A 22755-nucleotide genomic window follows, 5' to 3' on the forward strand; every position below is an offset into this window, starting at 1 on the left:
GAGGGGGAAAACTTTTCAAGATGGGTGGTGACCATGGTGGCCATTTTGGATCCAACTTTAGTTTTTTCAATGGGAAGAGGGTCATGTGACACATCAAACTTATTGAGAATTTCACAAGAAAAACAATGGTGTGCTTGGTTTTAACGTAACTTTATTCTTTCATGAGTTATTTACAAGCTTCTCTTTGTTTACAGCCATTGACATGTCGCAGAGGTTAACACGTGAGGAGCGGATAGAAATTGTGTTGATGTCTGGTGAACGCAGTACCCGGGTCATTGCAGCAGATTTCAATGCAAGACACCCTACGAGACCACCCATCTCCCATGCTACAGTTAGCAAACTGCTTGCCAAGTTTCGTGAAACTGGTTCAGTGTTGGATTTGCCAAAATGTGGACGCATGAAAACTGTCATTAATGAAGAAACATCAGTGGCTGTCCTAGCTTCATTCAGCAAGAGCCCACAGCGTAGCACTCGCCGCATGTCACTGGAGAGTGGCATCAGTCGAACATCCCTTCGGCGGATATTAGCTACTCACAAATGGCACCCTTACAAACTCCAGCTGCTGCAGCATCTCAACGAGGATGACCCAGATCGGTGCACTGAATTTGCAGAATGGGCAAAACAAAAATTGGAACAGGACCCTCAGTTTACACAGAACATTTTGTTCAGTGATGAGGCAAACTTTTATGTGAATGGTGAAGTTAACAAACAAAACCACCGCTATTGGTCTGACACTAACCCACATTGGATAGATCCCTCCAAGACTGTTGGAACACAAAAATTGATGGTATGGTGTGGTATATGGGGTACAAAGATAGTGGGGCCATTCTTCATCAATGGAAACCTCAAGGCCACTGGATATTTGAAATTGCTACATGATGATGTGTTTCCCTCTTTATGCACTGAAGCTGGCACGTTCCCTGAGTTTTTCCAGCAAGATGGTGCACCACCACATTATGGGTGTCAGGTCCGAGCATTCCTAGATGAACAGTTTCCTGGAAAGTGGATTGGTCGTCGTGGGCCAGTTGAATGGCCTCCAAGGTCTCCCGATCTGACCCCCTTAGACTTTTATCTTTGGGGTCATCTGAAGGCAATTGTCTATGCTGTGAAGATTCGAGATGTGCAGCACCTGAAACTACGGATACTGGAAGCCTGTGCTAGCATTTCTTCTGCGGTGTTGCTATCAGTGTGTGAAGAGTGGGAGAAGAGGGTTGCATTGACAATCCAACACAATGGGCAGCACTTTGAACACATTTTATAAGTGGTCAGAAACTTGTAAATAACTCATGAAAGAATAAAGTTACGTTAAAACCAAGCACACCATTGTTTTTCTTGTGAAATTCTGAATAAGTTTGATGTGTCACACATGACCCTCTTCCCATTGAAAAAACTAAAGTTGGATCAAAAATGGCCGACTTCAAAATGGCCGCCATGGTCACCACCCATCTTGAAAAGTTTCCCCCCTCCCATATACTAATGTGCCACAAACAGGAAGTTAATATCACCAACCATTCCCATTTTATTTAGGTGTATCCATATAAATGGCCCACCCTGTATACACAGGTTGTTAAACAAAAATAGTAGAAGGGTCCCTGGTAGAACTGGGGTTAGTCCCAACCGTATCCAGGTGGATTTTCTTTCCTGTTTCTCAGCTTCATTACACCCTTTCAAAACCTGCATTGTTTGGAATTGAAGATTACAGGTGCAAATTAAAGCCATATCCAGTAGATGGAGACATCACGTTATAAATAATAAACACATTATGGCCAAAAGTATGTGGACACTCCTCTTAATTATTAAAGTTAAGTGTTTTATCCATGGGTGGATCGGTGGGTAGCACTTTCGCCTCACAGCAAGAATGCCCTGGGTTCGATCCCCAGGCGAGATGGTCCGGGTCCTTTCTGTGTGGTTTGCATGTTATCCCCATCTGCGTGGGTTTCCTCCAGGAGCTCCAGTTTCCTCCCACAGTCCAAAAACATGCAGTCAGGTTACTAGGAGACACCGAATTGCCCTATAGGTGAATGGGTGTGTGTGTATGTGTGTCTGCCGTGCGATCGACTGGCGCCCCGTCCAGGGTGTACCCTGGTACCATATAGGAGCACGTTGTAGTTCTACAATTACTGACTGTAATCCATCTGTTTCTCTGCATGCTTCGTTAGCCCCCTTTCATGCTGTTCTTCAGTGCTCGTGACCCCCACAGGTGGTGGGTGGTGGATCATTCTCAGCACTGCACTGACACTCACATGGGGCTGGTATGAGTATATAAGACACAGCAGCACTGCTGGAGTTTTTAAATACCATGTCCACTCACTGTCCACTCTATTAGACACTCCTACCTAGTTGGTCCACCTTGTAGATGTAAAGTCAGAGACGATCGCTCATCTATTGCTGCTGTTTGAGTCGGTCATCTTCTAGACCTTCATCAGTGATCACAGGACGCTGCCCACGGGGCTCTGTTGGCTGGATATTTTTGGTTGGTGGACTATTCTCAGTCCAGCAGTGACAGTGTAGTGTTTAAAAACCTCATAAGCATTGCTGTGTCTTATCCAACACACACTAACACACCACCACCATGTCAGTGTCACTGCAGTGCTGAGAATGATCCACCACCCAAATAATACCTGCTCTGTAGTGGTCCTGGGAGAGTCCTGACCATTGAAGAACAGCATGAAAGGGGGCTAACAAAGCATGCAGAGAAACAGATGGACTACAGTCAGTAATTGTAGAATTACAAAGTGCTTCTATATGGTAAGTGGAGCTGATAAAATGAACCATAGAGCCAGTCATGAAACCACCAAGCACAATTTCCTTTTATAACATTTCCTTTTATTAAAAACATCATTTTACATTCCAGTGTTTTTATTTATTTTCATTTTTTCTAACAAAGAGGGGGGAAAAAAACACGGATTGTCAACCAATTCTCTGCATCTTGAAGTGAGCTCTTCAGTCTGGAAACGTCATCCGCAAGAATTTCAGTCCGGCAAACTTTGAGGCTCGAGCATCACAACAGTTTATTCACACAACCAATTCTGTTATCGTTCATTCAATTAAAAGATAACCAAAAAAACCACCTCCTTGTTTCTACACATATTGTCCATTTTATCAGCTCCACTTACCATATAGAAGCACTTTGTAGTTCTACAATTACTGACTGTAGTCCATCTGTTTGTCTGCATGCTTTGTTAGCCCCCTTTCACACTGTTCTTCAATGGTCAGGACCCCCACAGGACCACTACAGACTGGTATTATTTAGGTGGTGGATCATTCTCAGCACTGCAGTGACACTGACATGGTGGTGGTGTGTTAGTGTGTGTTGTGCTGGTATGAGTGGATAAGACACTGGACTAAGAATAGTCCACCAATCAAAAATATCCAGCCAACAGCACCCCGTGGGCAGCGTCCTCTGACCACTGATGAAGATCAAAGATGACCAACTCAAACAGCAGCAATAGATGAGCGATCGTCTTTGACTTTACATCTACAAGGTGGACCAACTAGGTAGGGATTATCTACTAGTTAAGCGCTATAGGCAGTTGTAGCCTAGCGGTTAAGGTACTGGACTAGTAACCAAAATCCCACCACTGCCAGTTTGCTGCTGTTGGGCCCTTGAGCTGATCAGACTGTTACCTGTAACCCTCAGTTGATCAGACTGTAAAATGTTACACTACTGTAAGTCGCTTTGGATAAAAGTGTTTGCCAAATGCTGAAAATGTAAATGTAATAGAGTGGACAGTGAGTGGACACGGTATTTAAAAACTCCAGCAGCATTGCTGTGTCCGATCCACTCATACCAGCACAACACACACTAACACACCACCACCATGTCAGTGTCACTGCAGTGCTGAGAATGATCCACCACCACCATGTCAGTGTCACTGCAGTGCTGAGAATGATCCACCACCTAAATACCTGCTCTGAGGTGGTACTGTGGGGGGTCCTGACCATTGAAGAACAGGGTGAAAGCAGGTTAAAAAGACATGCATAGAAACAGATGGACTACAGTATGGTATGGCTTATCAGTGTATATTTGTAGTAATGCAATTTTTTTGGTTGTCTTCAATTAACATAAGAAAATTCACTATTTTGTGGAACTTCAGTGCAATTTACATTTTTCTAAAATAGTATAAACAGTAAACAAAACTCGCTTAAAAAGGGTTTGTCTCGTTTTTTAACGTTTTTTAACACAACAGGACTGTCGGACCATCCAAACGTTACTGTACGAGCATCCATACGTGCAGCACTCGGTTCTACTGCCCACAGATTCTTCCTTCTGTTGGTGAAACAAACCACCGAGTAGTAGGGCTACATCTTGCCGTGTGGATGGTTTGAGTGTTATTAGAACAGGTTTGAAGTTAATTCAAATATAAACGCACATGAATTCAGTTCCCTGTTTACGCTCATTTGTATCAATACAAAAAAAAAACTAAACAAAACCGAAAAAGAACCAAGTCACTGAAGCAACTGTCACTCATCCAGCTGGAAGACAAGCCTGTAGCGAATGCAAGCCAATCCCAACACTCCATCACATATTCTACTACAAACCAGCACTCGAACCGAAGCACTATCAGCAGCGTAGTCACTGAACTGCACCAAAACTGGCTACATTACCGCCTTGTGAAGTTTTTTTTTTTTGGTGCAAACGAGAAGACCTGGGATCAAAACCGCACCTGTGGAAAGTTGACAGATATGCGCTGGCATAGTTTCGTTACGATCGACCGGAAAGGACGGTGGGTAGAGAGGCGACCGCTACTAACAGAGAGACGACAACGGGGCGGGCGAAAAGGACAAAGCAATTCATTTTAATTCAGAGTTGGAGCAAATCCCCACGCTATGTACAATAATTTATAGAGCAGCTCTTCTAAAATTGCTTATTGGTTTGCTATGCAGCTGGCTGGAGTTTCAGGATCATCTGAATTCACTTGATTGGTGGTTTAGGGCGCAGCAAGACGGATGGTTGTGCAGAAGCCAGCCTGTGGGTGAAGACGGTATGATGAAAGAGGAACAGCGGAGAGCGTGAGTGGACTGTCTTCTGGAGAGGTGCCAGACTCTCAGATCTTCTGCGATTTGAGGCTGTCGCTTCGTTTCTTCAGCAGCTCCCCAACCTCCTGCAGAGAGCGCAAGTAGCTACTCTGCACTTTATCCATCACAGTCTTGGTGAAGCTCTCCTCCTCCTGCTCAAACACAGAAATATAAACGTGTTATTCATACAGAAAACCCATTTGTTGGGTACCCAGCCATTTTATCTGTGGGAATTTGTGCCCATTCAGTCTAAAGAGCATTTGTATGGCTGGGCATCGATGCTGGTCAAGAAAGCCTCAATCCATGTTGCACTTCATTCCAATTTCTTTAAACCAAGCTTTTCTTTGTGTCTTTATAGACCTTTTTGGGCCTTCCCTAAAATGTTGCTGCAAAATTATGTTTTACACTCTTTGGTTACATTCGTGACAGACACGGTAGTTACTCGTTACACAAGATTAATCAATTCACAAGGTTAAATCGAACCCTAACCCTAACCCCAGACCGCCCACCTGGGTATTGAACCCAGGACCTTTTTGCTACTCACTGCAGGCAGTACCCGTACCCTCTTCTTCCGCAGTCATACCCTTGTAATGTGTGCAGAATGTGGTTTTGCATCGTCTTGTTGAAAAATGCATGGACGTCCCTGGAAAAGATGAGGTCTTGAAGGCAGCATATGTTGCTCTAAGATCTCAATGTACTTTTCTGCATTAATGCTGCCATCACAGAAGTGTAAATGACCTTTGCCAAGGGCACTGACACAGCACCATACCATGACAGACCCTGGCTTTTGGACTTGTTGCTGATAACAGTCTGGATGGTCCTTTTCGTCTTTGGTCCGGAGCACACTGCGTCCAGACCTGGAATGCTGATTCATCTGACCACAATACACGTTTTCACTGTGTGATGGTCCATCCTAGATGCCTCAAAGCCCAGAGAAGAGCTTCTGGACATGGTTAACATAAGGCTTCTTTTTTGCACAGTAAAGTTTTAAGTGGCATTTGTGCATGTAACTCTGTATTGTAGTGCTTGACAAAGGTTTGCCAAAGTAATCCCTCACCCATGTGGTTACATCAGCTATTGTTAAGTGGTGGTTCTCGATGCAGTGCGGAATGGAGGTATATTAACAAATGAAATGAAGCTGAGCAGACAAAACATGAAATATCTCAGGTTTAAACTGTCTGCAATCAAATAAAAGTCAAAGTAAATGTAAGGAACACTGCATCTTTATTTTATTTGCATTTTCCATACTGTCCCAACTTTTTCTGATTTGGGGTTGTATTTGCCAACACGTTCGATGAAGCTGGGTATACACGCACGAATGTACAAGTTTAGGTAAACTATAAAAACGGGCCGGTCAGAGACACCCAATGGGTCGGATGTGGCCTGGAGGCCATACAACGCCCAGGTGTGAAGTAGAGGGTACTGCAAACAGATCGTTGGCATAACGTTGGAGAACAATTGAACATTTGAACACTGAATGCCCCCAAATGTTAAGAACATTAGTAAAAGCATACTAAAGTTAAAAGTTACTTAATCTCAAAATCTCTGGGGGTTTGGGTTGACTGTGCCAAATCAAGAGACCGTGTGTTGTCGGTGTTGGACCATAAATAAACGTCCTTCAAATAAAAGATTCCAAACTAATCAACATTCACATATGAAGTAAGAAGAAGAATAAACCTGTGGTTCTGACCTTGGTCTGGATGACTCCCTCCAAAGAGAGATTCTCTAGTTTTAGGGCTGTTAGCCTGCTCTCCTGATCTTTAATGTGATCTTGAGACTGGCTTAGAAGATTCTGCAAGCTGCTGGTAAATTCCTGGAAACTGGAGATCACCACTGGCTGTAATGTATGGAAAACAAGGGGAAGAGAGGCATTAGACATACATAAGACATTCTATTCTGTAAATGTGGTGCTGTTACATGACTTGCGTGTATATACACACCAATCAGACATAACATTATGACCACCTTCCTAATATTGTCTTGGTCCCCCTTTTGCTGCCAAAACAGCCCTGACCCGTCAAGGCATGGACTCCACTAGACCCCTCAAGGTGTGCTATGGTATCTGCCACCAAGATGTTGGCAGCAGATCCTTTAACTCTTGTAAGTTGTGAGGTGGAGCCTCCATGGGTCGACTTGTTTGTCCAGCACATCCCACAGATGATCAATTGGATTGAGATCTGGGGAATTTGGAGACCAAGTAAACTCCTCAAACTGGTTGTTGTGCTCCTCAAACCATTCCTGAAGCATTTTTGCTTTGTAGCAGGGCGCATTATCCTGCTGAAAGAGGCCACAGCCATCAGGGAATACCGTTTCCATGAAAGGAAGTACATGGTCTGCAACAATGCTTAGATAGGTGGTACGTGTCAAAGTAACATCCACATGGATAGCAGGACCCAAGGTTTCCCAGCAGAACATTGCCCAAAGCATCACACTGGCTTGCCTTCTTCCCATAGTGCATCCTGGTGCCATGTGTTCCCCAGGTAAGCAACGCACACGCACCCGGCCGTCCACGTGATGTAAAAGAAAACATGATTCATCAGACCAGGCCACCTTCTTCCATTGCTCCGTGGTCCAGCTCCGATGCTCACGTGCCCATTGTTGGCGGTGGACATGGGTCAGCATGGGCACCCTGACAGGTCTGCGGCTATGCAGCCTCATACGCAACAAACGGTGATGCACTGTGTATTCCAACACCTTTCTATCAGAACCAGCATTAATTTCTTCAGCAATTTGAGCTACAGTAGCTCGTCTGTTGGATCGGACCACACGGGCCAGCCTTCAGTCCCCACGTGCATCAATGAGCTTTGGCCGCCCATGACCCAGTCATTGTTCACCACTGATACGGACCACTGCAGACCGGGAACACCCCACAAGAGCTGCTGAATATACAGTGTATCACAAAAGTGAGTACACCCCTCACATTTCTGCAGATATTTAAGTATATCTTTTCATGGGACAACACTGACAAAATGACACTTTGACACAATGAAAAGTAGTCTGTGTGCAGCTTATATAACAGTGTAAATTTATTCTTCCCTCAAAATAACTCAATATACAGCCATTAATGTCTAAACCACCGGCAACAAAAGTGAGTACACCCCTAAGAGACTACACCCCTAAATGTCCAAATTGAGCACTGCTTGTCATTTTCCCTCCAAAATGTCATGTGACTCGTTAGTGTTACTAGGTCTCAGGTGTGCATAGGGAGCAGGTGTGTTCAATTTAGTAGTACAGCTCTCACACTCTCTCATACTGGTCACTGAAAGTTCCAACATGGCACCTCGTGGCAAAGAACTCTCTGAGGATCTTAAAAGACGAATTGTTGCGCTACATGAAGATGGCCAAGGCTACAAGAAGATTGCCAACACCCTGAAACTGAGCTGCAGCACAGTGGCCAAGATCATCCAGCGTTTTAAAAGAGCAGGGTCCACTCAGAACAGACCTCGCGTTGGTCGTCCAAAGAAGCTGAGTGCACGTGCTCAGCGTCACATCCAACTGCTGTCTTTGAAAGATAGGCGCAGGAGTGCTGCCAGCATTGCTGCAGAGATTGAAAAGGTGGGGGGTCAGCCTGTCAGTGCTCAGACCATACGCCGCACACATCATCAAATTGGTCTGCATGGCGGTCACCCCAGAAGGAAGCCTCTTCTGAAGTCTCTACACAAGAAAGCCCGCAAACAGTTTGCTGAAGACATGTCAACAAAGGACATGGATTACTGGAACCATGTCCTATGGTCTGATGAGACCAAGATTAATTTGTTTGGTTCAGATGGTCTCAAGCATGTGTGGCAGCAATCAGGTGAGGAGTACAAAGATAAGTGTGTCATGCCTACAGTCAAGCATGGTGGTGGGAATGCCATGGTCTGGGGCTGCATGAGTGCAGCAGGTGTTGGGGAGTTACATTTCATTGAGGGACACATGAACTCCAATATGTACTGTGAAATACTGAAGCAGAGCATGATCCCCTCCCTCCGGAAACTGGGTCGCAGGGCAGTGTTCCAGCATGATAATGACTCCAAACACACCTCTAAGACGACCACTGCTTTATTGAAGAGGCTGAGGGTAAAGGTGATGGACTGGCCAAGCATGTCTTCAGACCTAAACCCAATAGAACATCTTTGGGGCATCCTCAAGCGGAAGGTGGAGGAGCGCAAAGTCTCGAATATCCGCCAGCTCCGTGATGTCGTCATGGAGGAGTGGAAAAGCATTCCAGTGGCAACCTGTGAAGCTCTGGTAAACTCCATGCCCAGGAGAGTTAAGGCAGTTCTGGGAAATAATGGTGGCCACACAAAATATTGACACTTCAGGAACTTTCACTAAGGGGTGTACTCACTTTTGTTGCCGGTGGTTTAGACATTAATGGCTGTATATTGAGTTATTTTGAGGGAAGAATAAATTTACACTGTTATATAAGCTGCACACAGACTACTTTTCATTGTGACAAAGTGTCATTTTGTCAGTGTTGTCCCATGAAAAGATATACTTAAATATCTGCAGAAATGTGAGGGGTGTACTCACTTTTGTGATACACTGTATATATACAGGGTGGGCCATTTATATGGATACACCTAAATAAAATGGGAATGGTTGGTGATATTAACTTCCTGTTTGTGGCACATTAGTATATGGGAGGGGGAAAACTTTTCAAGATGGGTGGTGACCATGGTGGCCATTTTCAAGTCGGCCATTTTGGATCCAACTTTAGTTTTTTCAATGGGAAGAGGGTCATGTGACACATCAAACTTATTGAGAATTTCACAAGGTAGGTAGGTAGCTGGGATTTATTGCCACGTCAGCACGATTACGGCTATATACGTGGCATGTTGAGTTTCATATAAGGTTAAAAACGTTTGTAGAGGGCAGGGTGTGGCTTTGTACTCCCATCGTTTCTTTTATTATATAAGGTGTTCTAGTTTGACGTGTGTTAGGTAATTTTGTATTTTCCCTGGTGAGGTCTTTTCGAAGAGGTCTTTGATGCTGTCTGCACAGAAGTGTTGCTGTCTTTGTCGCTGCAGGCTAGGGCATTCAATAAGTATATGTTTAACTGTCAGGGTCATGTTGCAGTTCTGGCAGGTAGGGGGTTCATCTCCTGTAAGTAGATGTTTGTGTCAATTTGGTGTGTCCTATGCGCAATCTTGTGTGGATGGCTTGATGGTGTCTGTTCTCCATCCTGTAACCTATCGGTTTTATGTTAGGTTTGATTTCTTGTAGTTTGTTGTTGGTTTGACTGTCCCATTTCTCTTGCCATTTTGTGTTTATAAAGTCTTTTATTATTGGAAAGGTATCTGTGACTGGGATGGGGAGAAAGGTTATGTCCTTACTTCTGGCCGATCTGGCGATGTTATCCACTCTTTCGTTTCCCTGTATTCCACAGTGTCCTGGTATCCAACAGTATTTTATATTGTATTGTTTATCTTCCAGTTCCTTGTCTTTGATCACAATTTTGGTTATTATTGAGTTGTCTGTGTCCATAGAGTCCAGTGCCTGTAGGCAAGACTTTGAATCACTGCATATAAGAAAGTCTTTGTGTTTCTCTTTCTGAATATATTTTAGGGCTATTAATATAGAATAGGCTTCGGCTGTGAAAATGGAGCAGAATGTTGGGAGACGGATGCTGTGGTTGTGTGTTGCAGTAAAAAACGCTGCTGCGACGTGTGACTCTGTTTTGGATCCATCTGTATATATTGTTCTATGGTTTGGATGCTTTTCTCTTAGTTCAAAGAACTTTTCCTGATATTCTATTGGTTCTGTTCCTTTTTTCTTGTTTTCTGTGAGTGAAAGAATAACCTTTGGTTTTTGATGGTTCCACGGGGGGAGTGGTTCTTGGGATTTTGCAAGTGTATATATGTTTATTTTTAGATCTTTCAAATCCTTCTTTATGCGGATTCCTAAGGGTTGTATGAAGTTGGGTTTCGAGAATTTCACAAGAAAAACAATGGTGTGCTTGGTTTTAACGTAACTTTATTCTTTCATGAGTTATTTACAAGCTTCTCTTTGTTTACAGCCATTGACATGTCGCAGAGGTTAACGGATAGAAATTGTGTTGATGTCTGGTGAACGCAGTACCCGGGTCATTGCAGCAGATTTCAATGCAAGACACCCTACGAGACCACCCATCTCCCATGCTACAGTTAGCAAACTGCTTGCCAAGTTTCGTGAAACTGGTTCAGTGTTGGATTTGCCAAAATGTGGACGCATGAAAACTGTCATTAATGAAGAAACATCAGTGGCTGTCCTAGCTTCATTCAGCAAGAGCCCACAGCGTAGCACTCGCCGCATGTCACTGGAGAGTGGCATCAGTCGAACATCCCTTCGGCAGATATTAGCTACTCACAAATGGCACCCTTACAAACTTCAGCTGCTGCAGCATCTCAACGAGGATGACCCAGATCGGTGCACTGAATTTGCAGGATGGGCAAAACAAAAATTGGAACAGGACCCTCAGTTTACACAGAACATTTTGTTCAGTGATGAGGCAAACTTTTATGTGAATGGTGAACTTAACAAACAAAACCACCGCTATTGGTCTGACACTAACCCACATTGGATAGATCCCTCCAAGACTGTTGGAACACAAAAATTGATGGTATGGTGTGGTATATGGGGTACAAAGATAGTGGGGCCATTCTTTATCAATGGAAACCTCAAGGCCACTGGATATTTGAAATTGCTACATGATGATGTGTTTCCCTCTTTATGCACTGAAGCTGGCACGTTCCCTGAGTTTTTCCAGCAAGATGGTGCACCACCACATTATGGGTGTCAGGTCCGAGCATTCCTAGATGAACAGTTTCCTGGAAAGTGGATTGGTCGTCGTGGGCCAGTTGAATGGCCCCCAAGGTCTCCCGATCTGACCCCCTTAGACTTTTATCTTTGGGGTCATCTGAAGGCAATTGTCTATGCTGTGACGATACGAGATGTGCAGCACCTGAAACTACGGATACTGGAAGCCTGTGCTAGCATTTCTTCTGCGGTGTTGCTATCAGTGTGTGAAGAGTGGGAGAAGAGGGTTGCATTGACAATCCAACACAATGGGCAGCACTTTGAACACATTTTATAAGTGGTCAGAAACTTCTAAATAACTCATGAAAGAATAAAGTTACGTTAAAACCAAGCACACCATTGTTTTTCTTGTGAAATTCTCAATAAATTTGATGTGTCACATGACCCTCTTCCCATTGAAAAAAACTAAAGTTGGATCTAAAATGGCCGACTTCAAAATGGCCGCCATGGTCACCACCCATCTTGAAAAGTTTTCCCCCTCCCATATACTAATGTGCCACAAACAGAAAGTTAATATCACCAACCATTCCCATTTTATTTAGGTGTATCCATATAAATGGCCCACCCTGTATATTCAGGGTTTAGTGATGCCGTGAAAGTCAGTTTCTTTTTTTTATGTCTGGCTATGTTATATGAAAAAGGGTGGTGGTATTTGAAAAGACTGGTGGTAAATACAGCGGCAAACAAAGCTTAATCAGACTAACTTTGAGTGCAGCGGCAAGCTGTAAAAAGTGAGTAGCAAAGCTGTGAATCTGTAAAGCAGCAGCATGGTAAGCAAAAATCTTCATAGGAAATTTTTATAGGAAGCCAGTCATAGTGGTTGTCGATCATGTAAAAGCAACCTAAGAATTTAAAAATCTGTCTCACTACCATGCTTTGATATTGGAACAAGATCAGCAATTGGAACAATTATAAAACACTTGGACTGAACAACAATTAAAAAAAAAAAAGCAACAGGAGGCTCATACCATTACTGCACTGGTGTCCTTTTTCTTCTTCTTTTTCTTCTGTAAACTGGACTTAAGTGGCCGCAGTATGCTGGCACAGTAATTGGACACCCATAGTACTACACAAATCGTCTGAAACAATACATTGTCACGTTAAAAACTACGATGAACAGTGACACGCGGTAATTAATCAAGCCTACTCTGAAAACTAGTGGTCTAGAAAATCTTACCTCAACAAAGAAAACTAGATTTTCTAATAGAACAGGCTGCGTCTTGCATCGGCTGTCTTTGACTACCAACAAGTCGCCCTTACATTTGTTCAACATATCTGTTACAGAAGAGAGAATTGAATCAAAACTGCTGTTATTTAATGCTGACGTTTATAATCGTGAGTACTTAAACCACTCACCTTGAAATTGTACTGTTAATGTTTTGAAGACGTTTGATATCTGAGCCTGAAGCTCCGTCGACTGATCTAAAAGAGAAGAGTAAATTGGATACATGATGGCGTCTGATGGCTTGGCATTGTGGCATGTTGTGATTCATTGAAATATTTATATTAATGTCAATGTGATATGATTCTACCTAGGCCAGCAACTTCCAACTCCTGCAGGTGGACGGGCAGCTGAAGGATAGACAACTGGCACTGGCAACTACCACAGGCCAGCGCCTGTGCCAACCGAGTGGAGGGGGGACCAAGCAATGGGTAGTGCTTCTGCATAAAAAAAACCACATCAACGCATTCAAAACACAAAGTCCAAACTAGTCATATCAAAAGTCCTCTGACGCTCTGGTCAAGGAGAACCTCAAACTTGAACCCACTCCTCTGGACATGCTTCATGTGGCCACCAGACATCGGACTCGTTTCAAATGACTCAGACTCGACTCATGACTCACAAAAAAATGACTCGTAAACAACAAGAGTCCCTAGCGTCAGCATGTGTTAACATTAGTTACTACTGAATGCCCTCGTGTTCCCTACACACTGATCACGTGATCTTGTCTATGAAACCTTAAGCAGGTTAAACGGATTCATTCGGATTCATTCATGGAATCTCACTTCAAATGGTGGAATACCCTACGTAGTGCACTTCACAGGAACAACCTGAGTGAATGGAACGCTCCTACAGAATTGGCGCTAATGGTTGAAAGACCGCTTTCTGAACCAATCAGACCTTCTGATTTAAATTTTTAGTAAGAAATGCTGTTATTTGCATTTATTCAGTTTGTGTCACACAGATGATGTGCCGCTTGATTGGCTTTCTAACGAGTTAGTGTTTTACTTCAGAACTAGAGATGGGACGATCGGGGTTTTTGGCACCAATTCCGATCTCCGATCACCTTTCAGGGACATCTGCCGATAGCCGATTGCGATCGGTGGGGGTTAGCAGTAAATAAAATAAATAAACTTAAAAAGAGCCTCACAGTGAAGATAAACCGGAGCAGCGCGCGCGCGTGTGTGTGTTTGTGTGTGCCCTTAGAAGAGACGCTTTGTTCACTGTATCGCTATAAGTGATTCATTGATTCACGAGTCATTTTTCGCGAAGTGTAAGTTTCTCTTCTCAGTTATCTCTCCGTGTTTACTGTTATTAATTAAATGTCGTGGTTTTAAATAAACACCAACTACTACAGAACATTTTGTGTGACTCTCTTACATTAAAAAGCTTCATTAAAAAGCCTAATTAAACTGCTATTACCACAGATCTGTAACCGAGTCAGACTCGTTCCGTCTAAGGAGCTAAAAGTTCAGCAGATGATCCTGAACTAACGAATTTGGTAATGAATAAACTTTTGCCTCTGATTGGCTCTGTAACGTTTTCTGTTCTCATCTAAATCACAAGCAAGAACCGCTTCCGATTTACCAAAGTGAACCAGGAGTTTATATAACGTGCTGATAGAATCGACTCAGATGTGACCGGGTTGAATTATCTTTTTAAAGTAAATATTACAATCAGCAAAATTACATCGTATGTATGATGCACAACGTTAATGATGTTATTTTAGGTCATGAAGAGCTTTCACTGTGGTTTCTGTACGATAGTTGATGAATGGTGATGTGATGGTTGGTGCTTCGTAGCTCAAAGTCTGGATCAATCCACTGAGCTGTTAACTTAACGTGATCTTTATATATCACACGATCGGATCGGCTACTTTTAGGAAATATCGCCGATAGCATATTTTGATTAAAAATCGGCCGATACCGATTCATAGCCGATCGATCGTCCCATCTCTATTCAGAACTGGTTGTTTTAATTATAAGCACATTTACAAAATAACGGATTATATTCCTAATGGGACAACACACGGTTACACATTTAATAGCATCTGGAAGAACATAAGCTTAGGTAAGCAGTGGTTATGAGTTTTTTGCTGTGTTTTGGATTTTAGCCGCTGTGTTGCGATTTATCGCTCGCTTTTGTTTTGCAATGAAAACAAAACGTATCAGTTTAAGCTTTTAACTGGAACCTTCTTGTTACAGAAATTACATTCATTTGCACAATGACTAGGAAAGTAAAGGCACTAAGTAAAACGGCAAAATTCAGTCACTAATCTGTTGTTGATTTTTATCTTAACTTACATATTATTTGTTTATTTCTACGCTACATTTCCAATATATGTTTCGTGACTTGACTCGGACTCTAGCCTAAAGACTTGTGACTTGACTGGGACTCTAGTCTATAAAGACTCGTGACTTGACTCGGACTCTAGTCTAAAGACTCGTGACTTTTTTTATCTTTATGTATTTTCTCCCCTTTTTCGCGCGTCCAATTGCCCCATTGCATCATGCTTCCTCTCCACCAATGCCGATCTCTGCTCTGATTGAGGAAAACGAAGCTAACCCACGCCCCCTCCAACACGTGGGCAGCATGCCATTTGCATCTTATCACCTACACTTTGACGAGTGCAGTGCAGCCTAACTGTGTGTACGGAGGGACACACCCTGAGAGCACTCTTTTTCTCATCTCTGTGCAGGCACCATCAGCCAGCCAGCAGAGGTCGTAATTGCACCAGTCATGAGAGAGAGAGAGACCCCATCCGGCTTAGTCCCGCCCATATGAACAACAGGCCAATCGTTGTTCATGTGGCCGCTCATCCTCAGCCGGCAAGGCAGAGCTGAGATTCGATACGATGTATTCGAGATTCCAGCTCTGGTTCCAGCGTGTGTTTTTACCGCCGCGCCACCTGAGCGGCAAAGACTTATGACTTGACTCGGACTCTAGCCTAAAGACTTGTGACTTGACTCGGACTCTAGTCTTAAAACTCGTGACTTGACACGGACTCTAGCCTAAAGACTCGTGACTTGACTCGGACTCTAGCCTAAAGACTTGTGACTTGACTTGGACTCTAGCCTAAAGACTTGTGACTTGACTTGTACTCTCTGCCTCAAACAAACAGCTCCAACAGAATCACATTCTAAAGAAAACCCCCACAAGAGACATTTTCTTCCGCAGACATGGCCAACTGTGTTTGCTGTGGGCATGGCAATTTCTGTGGCACAAATAAGATTCCGAATTGAGAGCTCAAGCTTTTCAAGGTGGTAAGTTACCTACTAATACATCGTGCTACCGGCATTAACAATATAACCAGACCAAAACCCAACAAAATAAATGTAACTGTCCCTGCTTGCCTACTGCTACCACTTTTCTCCTAAAAAGTCATGTCCAATTTCCCGTTTCACTAGTGTACCCAGAGCAGGCATGACACACACGCTGGATGAGAAAGGCTACAGACTAGTGCACACAAACACGCTCTGTATTCAGCTACCAATCACACCAGAATCACAATCAGACAAACGGTAGCATGAAAGTGATTCTCAATGTGATATTCCCTCACTCAAAGAGTGCCAACTGTGTCTGCAGAGCAGCCAACAAAGCTAATAGCGTAATAAACTGCCTTTTACTACAGTATGTATTATTTCGTACATGGTTTAAGGTTAATGGAAATGACGATCACTGTGGCTCACCTGTGAGTGTGCGTCAATGAACTGAGCTGCCTGGCTAAGCGCACTTTCCAGCTGGGAAAGCAGCGGCTGCATGGCAGAGGGTTTGGCACACACCCCGTTCTCTGTCGTTTTCTCAGAGTTGTGCAGTGATGGAGGGTGGCACATTGTGGAGAGACAGCCTACCAGTCTCAGGGTAAGAGACCGTATCTTCAGCCACAAGAGCTCCTCTTCCAAAGAGCGCTGCCTGTCCTCCTCACTCAGCTCCCTGCAGAAAGACCCCCGGCAGGCACACCATTACTTACTATATTCAGTGTAAAGAGAACAAAATACAACCCCAAATACAGTGTTCCTTACATTTACTTTGACTTTTATTTGATTGCAGACAGTTTAAACCCAAGATATTTCATGTTTTATCTGCTCAACTTCATTTCATTTGTTAACATACCTCTATTTCAGGCCTGCAACATATTCCAAAAAAAGTTGAAACGGGGCAATTTAGGGCTGATGTGATTCCAAACAGGTGATGTCAACAGGTGATTGTAATCATGGTTTGATACAAAAGCAGCATCCAGGAAAGGCTGAGTCTTTGATGAGCAAAGATGATCAGAGGATCTCCAGTTTGTCAACAAATGTGTAAGAAAATGATTGAAATGTTTAAAAACAATGTACCTTAAGGAAAGATTGGAAAGGATTTGCATATTTCTCCCTCTACAGTGCATAATATCATTAAACGATTCAAGGAATCAGGAGGAATTTCAGTGCATACAGGCCAAGGGCGCAAGCTTAAGCTAAACGCCCGTGATCTTCGATCCCTCAGACGGCACTGCATCCAGAACCGCCACTCAACAATAGCTGATATAACCACATGGGTGAGGGATTACTTTGGCAAACCTTGTCAAGCACTACAATACAGAGTTACATGCACAAATGCCACTTAAAACTTTACTGTGCAAATAACAAGCCTTATGTTAACTCTGTCCAGAAGCGGCGTCAACTTCTCTGAGTTCTGAGGCATCTAGGATGGACCATCACACAGTGGAAACGTGAATTGTGGTCAGATAAATCAGCATTTTGGAAAAAATGGACGCAGTGCTCCAGACCAAAGATGAAAAGGACCATCCAGCAACAAGTCCAAAAGCCAGGGTCTGTCATGGTATGGGGCTGTGTCAGTGCCCTTGGCAAAGATAATTTACACTTCTGTGATGAAAGCATTCATGCAGAAATGCACCTTTTCCAGGGACATCCATGCATTTTTCAAAAAGACACTGCAAAACCACATGCTGCACACATTACAAAAGCATGGCTGCGGAAAAAGAGGGTACAGGTACTGGACTGGCCTGCCTGCAGTCCTGACCTGTCCCTCAATAGAGAATGTGTGGAGAATTTTGAAACGAAAAAATGCGACAATGACGACCCCGTACTGTTGCACATCTTAAGACGTGTTTGCAGGAAGAATGGGACAAAATAAAAGCTGAAACACTAAATCACTTGGTATCCTCGGTGCCAGAACGTCTTTTAAGTGTGATGAAAAGGAATGGCAACATTACAAAGTGGTAAATGCTTTACTGTCCCAACTTTGTTTCAAATGTGTTGCAGGTCTGAAATGCAGGAATGGATGTTTATTAATAAATGAAATGAAGTTGACCAGACAAAACATGAAATATCTCAGGTTCATCCTGTCTGCAATCAAATAAAAGTCAAAGTAAATGTAAGAAACTCTGATTTGGGGTTGTAATTTGTTGGGCAGGGTAAAATGTCACGATTTTAATATTAGAACACTATACCGGTCTTTTGGATTCCAGCTGACAAATACAGTAAGATCTCTATTGTCCCTTATGTTGTCCCAAGGAATGTCATCATCTTCAGAACAAAGAAACATGGACTTCACACTATCCTCTAAAGTAGATGATCTGTTCAGAAAATGTAACAAAAAGTTTAGAAGTAGTACAGACACACTTATGCAAACATAGATACAGGGGTTGGACAATAAAACTGAAACACCTGGTTTTAGACCACAATAATTTATTAGTATGGTGTAGGGCCTCCTTTTGCGGCCAATACAGCGTCAATTCGTCTTGGAAATGACATATACAAGTCCTGCACAGTGGCCAGAGGGATTTTAAGCCATTCTTCTTGCAGGATAGTGGCCAGGTCACTATGTGATGCTGGTGGAGGAAAACGTTTCCTGACTCGCTTCTCCAAAACACCCCAAAGTGGCTCAATAATATTTAGATCTGGTGACTGTGCAGGCCATGGGAGATGTTCAACTTCACTTTCATGTTCATCAAACCAATCTTTCACCAGTCTTGCTGTGTGTATTGGTGCATTGTCATCCTGATACACGGCACCGCCATTGGATGCACATGGTCCTCCAGAATGGTTCGGTAGTCCTTGGCAGTGACGCGCCCATCTAGCACAAGTATTGGGCCAAGGGAATGCCATGATATGGCAGCCCAAACCATCACTGATCCACCCCCATGCTTCACTCTGGGCAAGCAACAGTCTGGGTGGTACGCTTCTTTGGGGCTTCTCCACACCGTAACTCTCCCGGATGTGGGGAAAACAGTAAAGGTGGACTCATCAGAGAACAATACATGTTTCACATTGTCCACAGCCCAAGATTTGCGCTCCTTGCACCATTGAAACCGACGTTTGGCATTGGCACGAGTGACCAAAGGTTTGGCTATAGCAGCTCGGCCGTGTATATTGACCCTGTGGAGCTCCCGACGGACAGTTCTGGTGGAAACAGGAGAGTTGAGGTGCACATTTAATTCTGCCGTGATTTGGGCAGCTGTGGTTTTATGTTTTTTGGATACAATCCGGGTTAGCACCCGAACATCCCTTTCAGACAGCTTCCTCTTGCGTCCACAGTTAATCCTGTTGGATGTGGTTTGTCCTTCTTGGTGGTATGCTGACATTACCCTGGATACCGTGGCTCTTGATACATCACAAAGACTTGCTGTCTTGGTCACAGATGCGCCAGCAAGACGTGCACCAACAATTTGTCCTCTTTTGAACTCTGGTATGTCACCCATAATGTTGTGTGCATTGCAATATTTTGAGCAAAACTGTGCTCTTACCCTGCTAATTGAACCTTCACACTCTGCTCTTACTGGTGCAATGTGCAATTAATGAAGATTGGCCACCAGACTGGTCCAATTTAGCCATGAAACCTCCCACACTAAAATGACAGGTGTTTCAGTTATTTTGTCTAACCCCTGTATATACTTGAATATTTCTAGAATTTTCTTATTAAAAAAATAATAGTAATTTGTACGCTTTCAGAAAGACAGTTACACATAGGCTTAGCTTTATTATTTCATGTCATGCATTGTTTTGGAAAACTTTATGTGAAGGGTACCTAAACAGGATTGTTACAACTTAATTTTAAGCATTAGCTTGAGAGTTTTTTTTTTTTTAAATGTCAGGTAAAGTCACAGAAGACTTTTATTATACAGCTTTTGCCACAGTTCTTGAAGGACTTTCCCAATTATTTTGTGTACTTCTAAGTTTGTTAATTAGGATTTTAACGTCATGTTTTTTTACTTTGGTTACATTCATGACAGGAGCGGTAGTTACTCATTACACAAGGTTCATCAGTTCACAAGGTTATATCGAACAGTCATAGACAATTTTGTATCTCCAATTCACCTCACTTGCATGTTTTTGGACTGTGGGAGGAAACCGGAGCTCCCGGAGTAAACCAACAGACACGGGGAGAACATGCAAACTCCACACAGAAAGGACCCGGACCGCCCCACCTGGGGATCAAACCCAGGACCTTCTTGCTGTGAGGCGACAGTGCTACCCACTTAGCCACCGTGCCGCCCTGTACTTCTAAATACTTCACAGAGTACTGCAGTTTAAATTGTGGGCCCTTGTGCCTAGTTCACAATACACGATTTTTGCCCTGATTTTCACTCGCCGGCAACTCGATCCGAGCGGCTCGCCGAGCGCTCGCCAACTGAAGAGAGATATCTAGCATGCTAAATATCTGGATATACTGTAAGTCGGGCGACTGGCAGGGGAGGAGTTGTAAAACGTGGGACGGGCATAATATCGTTTCTATCAGAACACACAAGTTTTACAGCGTTTCTGACCTTATCGTTCTCGACAAAACATAATACCAACGCTGCATTGCAAAAAAATTTTTATTTACCTCCATCTCACTACAGAACAGACAATCACTGCTGTTCGCGTAGCCAAATCAACTCAGATTTATTTATTTTTCCTCTTTGATTTTACGCTGCACATCCGGTATAACATATACTGCTTACCAGTAACCCACTACTTGAACTAGAGACATGCTTTATAATTAGGGCTGCCACTGATGACTATTTTTCTATCAATTAATCTATAGACCATTTTATCGATTACTCCAAACTGTCATAACGGCATAATAATACGGCACAAAACTAAATGTAAACAGGGTCTATGTCCATATTATCAAATTCTTAAGTGCTCCATATTCAACAAAGTGCAACATGTGTTTATGGCATTCCGTACACAAAGCAAAGTGCTTAAACTTATAGCACAAATAAAATAGCTAGAGGTGGGCACGTCTCCAACGTACAGTAACGACAGAAAGAGCCCAGATTCTAACCTACACATTCACTCTAAAATTACTTCACATTCTAAGCAATGTAAACAAAGTGGTAAGTGTTTCACATGAGAAGCTTTTTGCGCTTTGAGCACCGCGGCAACCGCAGCAAAGTGTGTAGCGGTCTAACTGAACTCGCTAAGAAATACGGTATTCCAAGATCTCCGCGATTAAGAAGCTTAATGAAACAATATAGAAGTAAAAGTTTTGCCGCGTCTCATGCACCTGAACTGAACTCGCTAGGAAATACGGTATTCCAAGATCTCAGCGATTAAGAAGCGCAATGAAACAATATAGACGTGCAACATCGCGCTAGTGCTGCTGTGGTACCATCAATCCTTTGCACAGTGTACAAACCACCTTTTTGTTTTGTGCCAGTTTTAAGTATCATCAAACTTTTGATGATTTGGGTCTTTGAAAACTTTTAGCTTTTCTTTGAAAGCTCCCTACTAGGGCTGGGCGATATGGATCAAAAATAATATCTCGATATATTTTAGCTGAATGGCGATATACGATATATATCTCGATATTTTTTCATCCCATAAGGTAATAACAAAAAGACACTTCTGCGACGAAGCTACATGTTCCAAATTTTTTACAGGCACTTTTTATTAATATTCATGCTGGGAAGCTGTCGTGTAATGTGAATTACAAATATATTGTCTGGCCCTTTAAGAATGTTAAGTGTACTATAGGGTGCAGGGAGCGAGTGTGTAGGGAAGATAACAGAAATTGACCGTTTCCGGCTGCGCTTGTGTAAGCTTGCATGTTTTGCACTGAGCTTGTATGACATTAAAAGTCTCGTTAAACCCCCCCTCACGTTTGGACTTTATACATTATTTTTACATCAGTCGCCACAACATTAACATTTACATTAATATTTTCTTTTACTGTATAGAACTCAGTTCTGTAATACAGGCAGAACTAATCATTCATGTTACTGTGTAACTATTACAATATATAATGCATTTTAATCAGCGTTCTGCTTCATGCACTTCATTATTATTTAACAGCTTTATTTGTTGTTTAATTGCTGTTTGCTCCTTGTTTACTGCAGAGTTAGTTCATGCAATTTTATAAATTTTTGGATGTTTATTGGCCAAGAACAAGAAATACTATAATAGAAGATAAATAAATAAATGAGTCTCGGACGTCGGGATATCCTCCAGTATAGACTAACGTGCATGTCAGCGCGTGCATGCGCTTGTATGTTTATATTGGTTTTTGAAAAGAATAATGACTCGTTTTCTTGTTTTTCAACTTTGGGATTTGAACTGAAAAACGAAAGGTACACGGAGCTCGAAGATTTTGTCTGGACTTGTTTTCGGCATTCTCTACAGAATACATTATTCTGCTGCTCATCTGACACTTTGAATCCGAACCATCTCCAAATAATTTAGCCATTATTATTCTTTTTACTAACCAGCTCCTCTTCGATAGCTTCTGTCGTGTCTTTATCCGTCTCT

At 42.8% G+C, this 22755-nt stretch overlaps 1 protein-coding gene across 1 annotated transcript in view; it reads right to left on the reverse strand.

Annotated features, from left to right (window-relative positions):
- Positions 1-4150: 4150 nt before the first annotated feature.
- Positions 4151-22755, reverse strand: part of naa25 (N-alpha-acetyltransferase 25, NatB auxiliary subunit) — a 43289-nt gene continuing 24684 nt past the window's right edge. Inside the window, exons 17-24 of the mRNA XM_063014087.1 lie at positions 18474-18599; positions 16711-16954; positions 13332-13461; positions 13156-13221; positions 12977-13074; positions 12768-12878; positions 6710-6856; positions 4151-5171 (exon numbers count right to left, since the gene is read on the reverse strand). Of these exons, the coding sequence (XP_062870157.1) occupies positions 5049-5171; positions 6710-6856; positions 12768-12878; positions 12977-13074; positions 13156-13221; positions 13332-13461; positions 16711-16954; positions 18474-18599 (1045 nt within the window). The 3' untranslated portion in view covers positions 4151-5048. The remainder of the gene's footprint in view (positions 5172-6709; positions 6857-12767; positions 12879-12976; positions 13075-13155; positions 13222-13331; positions 13462-16710; positions 16955-18473; positions 18600-22755) is intronic.

The sequence above is a fragment of the Trichomycterus rosablanca genome, chromosome 18 (genome assembly GCF_030014385.1).
Source record: "Trichomycterus rosablanca isolate fTriRos1 chromosome 18, fTriRos1.hap1, whole genome shotgun sequence".
NCBI classification, from domain to species: Eukaryota; Metazoa; Chordata; class Actinopteri; order Siluriformes; family Trichomycteridae; genus Trichomycterus; species Trichomycterus rosablanca.